The 11,014-nt window shown below is 38.5% G+C and overlaps 1 protein-coding gene across 1 annotated transcript in view; it reads right to left on the minus strand.

Annotated features, from left to right (window-relative positions):
- Positions 1-10,089: 10,089 nt before the first annotated feature.
- LOC107600801 (uncharacterized) overlaps positions 10,090-11,014 on the minus strand; it is a 1,780-nt gene continuing 855 nt past the window's right edge. The window contains exon 2 of the mRNA XM_016292770.1: positions 10,090-10,796. Coding sequence (XP_016148256.1) covers positions 10,090-10,796 — 707 coding nt within the window. The remainder of the gene's footprint in view (positions 10,797-11,014) is intronic.

An 11,014-nucleotide genomic window follows, 5' to 3' on the forward strand; every position in this document is an offset into this window, starting at 1 on the left:
CTATTGCCCTACACCAACCCTACCCCTAAACCTACCCCTCACAGGAGACTTTCTGCTATTTCAGATTTTCAATACACTCCATTCTGTGTGATTTATAAGCGTTTTGAAAAGTGGGGACATGGGGTAATGTCCTGAAAAGTCACCTTCTCCTTGTAATACCTATGTTATACCTTTGTCATTATACAAATTTATGTCCTCATTTGTCACAAAAACACATACATACACACACACACACACTCTCTCACACACACACACACACACACTCTCACACACACACACACTCTCACACTCACACACACACAGGTTTGTTTTTGTGAAAAGTGGGGACTCTCCATTCTGTGTGATTTATAAGCGTTTTGAAAAGTGGGGACATGGGGTAATGTCCTGAAAAGTCACACTCACACACACATACACACGCGCACACACACTCACACACACGCGCACACACACACGCACGCACACACACACACAAAACATAATATGAAGAATGCTGGTTACCAAATGATTTGGGGTGCCGTTGACTTCAATAGTATGGACAAAAACACAATGGGAGCCAAAACGGTTTGATATTGAAAAAATAATTTTTGGGTGAATCTCTTTAACTGAACTATATACTGCACTAAACTACAATAATTTACTAAATTAAATACAAATCACTGTAAATGCTGTAATCCACCAAGGCTACTTTAACTTAAAAACTTTTACATTAAAAAAATGTAAATGTAAAATGTATGATTATATTACAGTCTAATTCTTTTTATTTTATATTTAATTATAATCAAATTGGGTGTACAAGTCATTTCAACTTAAAATATTAATCTGAAGAATTTTTTTAATTCATTTATATTCATTAGCCATTCATGTCATTTATCATTTGATCGTACTTTTTTTTTACTATTTATCTTTATTATGTTTTTATATTTTATATTTCTCATTAATTTCTTTGCTTATGTTGCTTTTCTATCATTGCCTAATGTTTGTGAGAGAGGTTTTGGTGTCGACAGCGTGGGGACGTACCTTATGGACCCCTGAAGAAAGACAGTTTACATGTTGTTTTACATTACAATGTAGTTAACTAAATAACAATAAACGTCACTGGGAAAGTCCTGCATGAAATGTAAATAAATGTTTGTGTGCATTCAGGTGAGACGGATTCATGGCAAGCTCATTCACAGTTGTGAGTTGTGATATCACATGGCATGCCTGAGCGATGCTTATTTATGTTTTCACACCTGACTGAATTATGACAACAGTTCAGTGATCACACACATCTCATTATCTTCTCCTGACTTCACAAGAATTGCCTGGATCCACCCACACAATACTGACCTGAGAAACTGGTAAACAACACCTGCAATGTGACACCGGATGCAAGTTCCTATATTTTACCCAGATTTTTTCATGTATTCATCAGATACTTTGGTCCAAAGTGACTACATTGCATTCCCTCAGAATGGAACCCCGACCTCGGCGTTGCAAGTATCATGCGCTACAGTTTGAACTCAAGTCCTAAAAACATGGAGCAGTTCAGATCATTTGATTTTCTGAGAATTTAAAGAGAAATGTTTGAGTTGACATTGAGAACCTTTTATTTCAGATGTATTTTCAGTGCAAATAATGTTTTGGTGTTTTTTTTCCTAGCACAAATATCTAAATATTCTTAAATCGTGATTCATTTATTTGAGAAGCAAAATTACATACAATATTAAGATTTATTTTCTGAAAAAAAAGTGTACAAATTAAGTGAGTTTTTGCTTAAAAATTACAAAAAAAGATATGCCAATGAGGTCATAAAAATGATTGTTTTCCCTTTGAATTAAGTTTGTTTTTCTGACCCCATTGGAAGTTTTTTTTCCTTTTAAGCATTACGTTGCATTAAGCAGTCTTGATTCTCAAGTAAACTGATCTTGAATGTTTGTATATTTGTACTGGAAAACAACAGAAAATACTAAATGAGAAAAACATTTTTTGAAGTGTTGTTACACTATTGTTTGCACAGTTTGAGGCATTGTTCCTCTTTTCAAACACCAAAGAAGACATCATCTCAAAACGTCAGACATCAGTCAAAATCTCCATTCAGTTTTACAACCTACTAGGAGAAGCGGCTGAGTTATTACAGTAATGTCATGAATGTCAGACCCACTTGTCACAGACTTTCTGTTCATCCTTCTCTTACGGGATGTGTTGTTGTGTGATTTTACTTCCTGCTTTATGATATCCAGAGGTATTTGAGAATGTCATTGTGGTTGAGATATCAGCGAGTGGAGGCATGCGGTCACAGCTCGATGTGAAAACCTGGTTAATAGGTCTAGTGAACGCATTCACATAATGTTGAGCTGAGGAACATGAACTCTGTCTGAAGCTGCTGTTGGTGTCGGGGACATTTGTTTATGTCTTACCTGATTTGCTTCTATTCTTAATATCTCTAAATGTCCAGTAATATTATCTGAGGAATTCATTTACTTAATACACACTCCTCATAATCTTTCCGCAAGCAATTTAAATAAATAACTTGCCCAAAAATAACTAGTTTGACATTTTGTACTCACCGTCATGTCACTGCAATCCCATATGACATGTTTAGCAGAATGTCCAGACTGCTCTTTTCCATAAAGCAGTGACTAGGATCTGTAAAGCTCCTAAAAATGCCATAAAAGAACCAAATAGTACCATAATAATAGTCAATATAAGTTATGTGGTTTGTCAGGGTGTTGCTATGAAGTTGCTAAGGTATTCTAACTGTGGTTAGGGAGGTTAGTAGCTAATGTGTTTTTGAGTGGTCGCTAGGGTCTTCTAAGTGGTTGACAGGGGGTTGCTATGCGGTCACTGAGTTTTCTGAGTGGTCGCTAGGGGTTTGCTATGCAGTTGCTAAGGTTTTCTAACTGTGGTTAGGGAGGTTAGTAGCTAATGTGTTTTTGAGTGGTTGCTAGGGTATTCTAAGTGGTTGCCAAGGCGTTGCTATGAAGTCACTGAATGTTCTGAGTGGTCGCTAGGGAGTTTTGGTGAGTTGTCAGGGTGTTGCTATGCAGTTGCTAAGGTATTCTAATAGTGGTTAGGGTGTTTAGTAGCTAATGTATTTTTGCGTGGTTGCTAGGGTATTCTAAGGGGTTGCCAAGGCATTGCTATGAAGTCACTGAATGTTCTGAGTGATCGCTATGGAGTTTTGGGGGGTTGTCAGGGCATTGCTCTGCAGTTGCTAAGTTCCTCTAAAGAGTAGCTAGGGAATTTTAGGAGTTGTCAGGGTGTTGCTATGCTGAGGTGTTCTCATATCTGCAGTGTTCTAAATGGTTGCTAAGGTGTTCTGAATGGTAGCTAGGGTGTTCTGGGTGGTTTTCAGGGCATTGCTATGCAGTCAATGGGTGTTCTGAGTGGTAGCTAGGGAGGTTTGGGGAATTGTCAGTGCATTGCTATGCAGTTTCTGAAGTGTTCTCATATCTGGGGTGTTCTAAATGGTTGCTAAGGTGTTCTGAATGAGGGCGATCTGGGTGGTTTTATGTGGCTAATAAGATGTTCTGGGTGAAAGCTAGATTGTTCTAAGTGGTTGCCAAGCCAAGGCATTGCGATGTAGTTGCTAAAGTATTTCGAGTGGTTGCCAGGTCATTACTACGAGCTTGCTGAGGAATTCCATTGATTGTTAGGTGGTTTCTTAATATCTAAAGTGAAAACGCTCCATACTCAAGTCTCTGAGATTTTCCACTCACTGTATCACTAATGCTAGTTAAAGCCATTTTACATTCTGGAGTCATCATATCCATGATAACAGAGACACTTTCCTTAGTAAACATCACTAATGGTTTCAGGTTGCTCAGGAAGTCAAAGTCATGTTACCAACAACATGACAGGAGGTAGAGGCTCCTCACCTGGTCACATGATTAGTCACCAGCAGCAGGACGACACACTTTACTGGAACACAGGAATTTTAGGGCATTTCCAACTCACTTCTTCTCAGCTCTCCTTTTCCTTTTCTTGGTTGCTCACTTTCTATTCTCACTCCGCCTTATTCCATAACCCTCCCTTCCTGCTTCGCTCAATCCTGCAGCATGGTTCTTGTTATCAGTCATTTATATTATCAGGGTTTATGACTCAGTAAGCTGTGATTGAGTGTTGGTACTCACTATTTCACACACATTTTCCCTCGCGCACACACACACACAAACACAGAATGACATCAAATGTAGCTGATGTGTGTGTGCTCACCATTTCTCATCTCATGAATATTTTAGGGAAATTCTTCCTGAACTCCTTTAGATCTCTCAGTGATAAGCCTTCATATAGAAAAGGGAAGTAAAGAGCACTCAAAAGAGGGATTTTTAAGAGTTACCGACGGCCGGCACACTCTGATATTTGAACAAAAGTAAAGATGAAAATCAGTGTGCCTGTGTTTGTTGGTGTGTTTTTTAATAAGTTTTACTTCCTGATACTCAGTAAACATGACATCAGGCAGGACGGCTTTCCTGAGAACTGTTAAATAACAACCACAACACACACCCATGTCTGCGGATGAGTGTGTTTGTAAATGCAGTACTGTACTGAGTGGCCATGAAAGCAAACCACACCCCATTTACACGGGCAGGAATTCTGGGAAGAATCTGCCCTCTAGTGGCCAGATAGAGCTCAGGCTTTGTTTGAAATGGCATACTAGCACACTACAGGTACTATTTCTTCAGTATATAGAATGCATACTGTGCACAGCAAACACTTTTTACAAAATTTTTAAAATGTACAGTATTCAGTAAGACACAATGCAAAAACTTGAAGTGAGTGGTATTTTAAAATACGTTCAAATATGCGATATATTTTTAACATCTGTGTTTTTGGACTGTCAGAATGTTGTTTTTATAGCTGCACATATTTCATATTTTTGATTATATTATATATTGAACAGGGTGAGAAATTAGCCAGGGCTGGGGTTAAATGCCACCAAAATTCAAAATGAGGAGAATCATTATTTACTTAGTACATCCAAATCTGTTTTCTTTTAACATTTGAAGTATATCTTAAAATGCTATTTTGGGCTTAGATAATTGTTCTAATTCAACATGCAGGAAGCTACGAACTACTGTAAAGATTTTTTTTCATAATCACATATTAATTGTTCAGATTGCCAGAAGTTAAAACATTTAAATTAATTAATTAATAATAAAAAGGCTGCATTCATTTTTATATTCAATTTTACAACTGCATGCAACTTGTCGTATTAAACATGCAACATATTTAGGTAATGTAAAAATATTTTAGCATAGTACATAATTATTGTTTTACATACTTAGGTAATTTTTTAAATAGTGAGGCTTTATTTTTATTTATTTAGTACATCCAAATCTGTTTTCTTTTAACATTTGAAGTATATCTTAAAATGCTATTTTGGGCTTAGATAATTGTTCTAATTCAACATGCAGGAAGCTACGAACTACTGTAAAGATTTTTTTTCATAATCACATATTAATTGTTCAGATTGCCAGAAGTTAAAACATTTAAATTAATTAATTAATAAATAAAAAAAAAGTGGCTGCATTTATTTTTATATTCAATTTTACAACTGCATGCAACTTGTCGTATTAAACATGCAACATATTTAGGTCATGTAAAAATATTTTAGCATAGTACATAATTATTGTTTTACATACTTAGGTATTTTTTTAAATAGTGAGGCTTTATTTTTATTTATTGTTTTTTTTTTTGTTGCCATGTCTGATGTCTTAAAATGTTATTCTAAGCCTAGATAATTATTCTAATTCATTAGATGTAAATTAACTGAAACTTGCCACTTTTATGTTCACAACAGCATATCATCCCTTTTTGATGGTATACATATGTATAGAGTATGCAAAATGTTTGCAGAAATATAGTAAGTGCAATATAGACAACCAGAGCTCAATGCATGAAATACCATAATGCAATGCAGAATACTACGGTTCGAAACATTAGTTGCAGACTGCATTGCATACTATTTTTTAAAAAGCATGCAGTATACAGTATATATACTGTACTGTGCAGTATGCAGCATACCAGTGAAAATAAATCTCAGACTCAAGTCAAAGGTCAGCCTGATTTTATTTAGTTTATTGAATTTATGGTCAGTATTTACATATTACCTGAAAGTTATTGTGATTTACACGTTTCGTTCATAATATTCGCTGGTTCTTTGTCCAGCAGTGTGAGTCAACAGTGAGTGGTTTGTAGCTCATTTGTCTGGTTGTTGTTGATTGGTTCACAAGGGCAGAGGTCGTTGCCGGGGTCACTTCCGGGTTCAGTGTTGGAGTTGTGTGTGGCGTGAGGTATCGTCCCATTGGCTACAGGCTGATGCAGGTGTGTGTTCCACTGAGTAGCAAACTTCCTGCTTTATGATATCCAGAGGTATTTGAGAATGTCATTGTGGTTGAGATATCAGCGAGTGGAGGCATGCGGTCACAGCTCGATGTGAAAACCTGGTTAATAGGTCTAGTGAACGCATTCACATAATGTTGAGCTGAGGAACATGAACTCTGTCTGAAGCTGCTGTTGGTGTCGGGGACATTTGTTTATGTCTTACCTGATTTGCTTCTATTCTTAATATCTCTAAATGTCCAGTAATATTATCTGAGGAATTCATTTACTTAATACACACTCCTCATAATCTTTCCGCAAGCAATTTAAATAAATAACTTGCCCAAAAATAACTAGTTTGACATTTTGTACTCACCGTCATGTCACTGCAATCCCATATGACATGTTTAGCAGAATGTCCAGACTGCTCTTTTCCATAAAGCAGTGACTAGGATCTGTAAAGCTCCTAAAAATGCCATAAAAGAACCAAATAGTACCATAATAATAGTCAATATAAGTTATGTGGTTTGTCAGGGTGTTGCTATGAAGTTGCTAAGGTATTCTAACTGTGGTTAGGGAGGTTAGTAGCTAATGTGTTTTTGAGTGGTCGCTAGGGTCTTCTAAGTGGTTGACAGGGGGTTGCTATGCGGTCACTGAGTTTTCTGAGTGGTCGCTAGGGGTTTGCTATGCAGTTGCTAAGGTTTTCTAACTGTGGTTAGGGAGGTTAGTAGCTAATGTGTTTTTGAGTGGTCGCTAGGGTCTTCTAAGTGGTTGACAGGGGGTTGCTATGCGGTCACTGAGTTTTCTGAGTGGTCGCTAGGGGTTTGCTATGCAGTTGCTAAGGTTTTCTAACTGTGGTTAGGGAGGTTAGTAGCTAATGTGTTTTTGAGTGGTTGCTAGGGTATTCTAAGTGGTTGCCAAGGCGTTGCTATGAAGTCACTGAATGTTCTGAGTGGTCGCTAGGGAGTTTTGGTGAGTTGTCAGGGTGTTGCTATGCAGTTGCTAAGGTATTCTAATAGTGGTTAGGGTGTTTAGTAGCTAATGTATTTTTGCGTGGTTGCTAGGGTATTCTAAGGGGTTGCCAAGGCATTGCTATGAAGTCACTGAATGTTCTGAGTGATCGCTATGGAGTTTTGGGGGGTTGTCAGGGCATTGCTCTGCAGTTGCTAAGTTCCTCTAAAGAGTAGCTAGGGAATTTTAGGAGTTGTCAGGGTGTTGCTATGCTGAGGTGTTCTCATATCTGCAGTGTTCTAAATGGTTGCTAAGGTGTTCTGAATGGTAGCTAGGGTGTTCTGGGTGGTTTTCAGGGCATTGCTATGCAGTCAATGGGTGTTCTGAGCGGTAGCTAGGGAGGTTTGGGGTATTGTCAGTGCATTGCTATGCAGTTTCTGAAGTGTTCTCATATCTGGGGTGTTCTAAATGGTTGCTAAGGTGTTCTGAATGAGGGCGATCTGGGTGGTTTTATGTGGCTAATAAGATGTTCTGGGTGAAAGCTAGATTGTTCTAAGTGGTTGCCAAGCCAAGGCATTGCGATGTAGTTGCTAAAGTATTTCGAGTGGTTGCCAGGTCATTACTACGAGCTTGCTGAGGAATTCCATTGATTGTTAGGTGGTTTCTTAATATCTAAAGTGAAAACGCTCCATATTCAAGTCTCTGAGATTTTCCACTCACTGTATCACTAATGCTAGTTAAAGCCATTTTACATTCTGGAGTCATCATATCCATGATAACAGAGACACTTTCCTTAGTAAACATCACTAATGGTTTCAGGTTGCTCAGGAAGTCAAAGTCATGTTACCAACAACATGACAGGAGGTAGAGGCTCCTCACCTGGTCACATGATTAGTCACCAGCAGCAGGACGACACACTTTACTGGAACACAGGAATTTTAGGGCATTTCCAACTCACTTCTTCTCAGCTCTCCTTTTCCTTTTCTTGGTTGCTCACTTTCTATTCTCACTCCGCCTTATTCCATAACCCTCCCTTCCTGCTTCGCTCAATCCTGCAGCATGGTTCTTGTTATCAGTCATTTATATTATCAGGGTTTATGACTCAGTAAGCTGTGATTGAGTGTTGGTACTCACTATTTCACACACATTTTCCCTCGCGCACACACACACACAAACACAGAATGACATCAAATGTAGCTGATGTGTGTGTGCTCACCATTTCTCATCTCATGAATATTTTAGGGAAATTCTTCCTGAACTCCTTTAGATCTCTCAGTGATAAGCCTTCATATAGAAAAGGGAAGTAAAGAGCACTCAAAAGAGGGATTTTTAAGAGTTACCGACGGCCGGCACACTCTGATATTTGAACAAAAGTAAAGATGAAAATCAGTGTGCCTGTGTTTGTTGGTGTGTTTTTTAATAAGTTTTACTTCCTGATACTCAATAAACATGACATCAGGCAGGACGGCTTTCCTGAGAACTGTTAAATAACAACCACAACACACACCCATGTCTGCGGATGAGTGTGTTTGTAAATGCAGTACTGTACTGAGTGGCCATGAAAGCAAACCACACCCCATTTACACGGGCAGGAATTCTGGGAAGAATCTGCCCTCTAGTGGCCAGATAGAGCTCAGGCTTTGTTTGAAATGGCATACTAGCACACTACAGGTACTATTTCTTCAGTATGTAGAATGCATACTGTGCACAGCAAACACTTTTTACAAAATTTTTAAAATGTACAGTATTCAGTAAGACACAATGCAAAAACTTGAAGTGAGTGGTATTTTAAAATACGTTCAAATATGCGATATATTTTTAACATCTGTGTTTTTGGACTGTCAGAATGTTGTTTTTATAGCTGCACATATTTCATATTTTTGATTATATTATATATTGAGCAGGGTGAGAAATTAGCCAGGGCTGGGGTTAAATGCCACCAAAATTCAAAATGAGGAGAATCATTATTTACTTACTAGTACATCCAAATCTGTTTTCTTTTAACATTTGAAGTATATCTTAAAATGCTATTTTGGGCTTAGATAATTGTTCTAATTCAACATGCAGGAAGCTACGAACTACTGTAAAGATTTTTTTTCATAATCACATATTAATTGTTCAGATTGCCAGAAGTTAAAACATTTAAATTAATTAATTAATAATAAAAAGGCTGCATTCATTTTTATATTCAATTTTACAACTGCATGCAACTTGTCGTATTAAACATGCAACATATTTAGGTAATGTAAAAATATTTTAGCATAGTACATAATTATTGTTTTACATACTTAGGTAATTTTTTAAATAGTGAGGCTTTATTTTTATTTATTGTTTTTTTTTTTGTTGCCATGTCTGATGTCTTAAAATGTTATTCTAAGCCTAGATAATTATTCTAATTCATTAGATGTAAATTAACTGAAACTTGCCACTTTTATGTTCACAACAGCATATCATCCCTTTTTGATAGTATGCATAGTATACATATGTATAGAGTATGCAAAATGTTTGCAGAAATATAGTAAGTGCAATATAGACAACCAGAGCTCAATGCATGAAATACCATAATGCAATGCAGAATACCACGGTTCGAAACATTAGTTGCAGACTGCATTGCATACTATTTTTTAAAAAGCATGCAGTATACAGTATATATACTGTACTGTGCAGTATGCAGCATACCAGTGAAAATAAATCTCAGACTCAAGTCAAAGGTCAGCCTGATTTTATTTAGTTTATTGAATTTATGGTCAGTATTTACATATTACCTGAAAGTTATTGTGATTTACACATTTCGTTCATAATATTCGCTGGTTCTTTGTCCAGCAGTGTGAGTCAACAGTGAGTGGTTTGTAGCTCATTTGTCTGGTTGTTGTTGATTGGTTCACAAGGGCAGAGGTCGTTGCCGGGGTCACTTCCGGGTTCAGTGTTGGAGTTGTGTGTGGCGTGAGGTATCGTCCCATTGGCTACAGGCTGATGCAGGTGTGTGTTCCACTGAGTAGCAATAACTCCGCCCCAAATTCGACGACTTTCCTGAAAACTCACGCAGATTGCGCAGCCCCGCCCCTTTTGCTCACAGCCCCGCCCACTTCGGTCGCGCACGGCCAGGTGTCTCACTCCGCCCCGCCCCACTTTGCTACGCCGACTGAGCGAGACGGTCTGCGCATGCGTGTAACGCGTCGCCAAAGACGCCAGGTCCGAATGGGAGGAAGTGCTATCGATGAGTCTTTTCCCGAGCGCGAGCGGTCGCAGAGGCAGTGCGAGCCGCAGAAGCTTCCAGAAGCGCGAGTTGATTCGCTCGGAGCGCGCATCGTGCCAGTGGATGGAGGTGGAGTTGTTGCGCAGTTGCACAATGTCGCCGCAGGGGGCGCTAAACGCGCATCGTCTCACGGTGATGACAGGAACACGCGACGCGTGATGCAGGTACAAACACAGACGACACTCCAGCTGACCGATGCTCTTCTCACACAAACAATCCGAGCTCAACACCACCAGCAGCCGCCGACACGCCTGCATACACCTGAGAACCGACTCCATCAGATCTGAGAGAGAGAAACACACACAACAGGTGCTGATTACACCTGCGTCTACATGCGCCTCTTAACACTTCTGTTCAGCAAGGATGCATTAAAGGGGGTCATATGATGCGATTTCAATTGTTCCTTTCTCTTTGGAGTGTTACAAGCTCTTGGTGCATAAAGAAGATCTGTAAAGTTGCAAAGACTAAAGTCTCAAATCCAAAGAGAAATTCTTTATAAAC

The sequence above is a fragment of the Sinocyclocheilus grahami genome, unplaced genomic scaffold, assembly GCF_001515645.1.
Source record: "Sinocyclocheilus grahami isolate Dianchi unplaced genomic scaffold, SAMN03320097.WGS_v1.1 scaffold292.1, whole genome shotgun sequence".
NCBI lineage: Eukaryota > Metazoa > Chordata > Actinopteri > Cypriniformes > Cyprinidae > Sinocyclocheilus > Sinocyclocheilus grahami.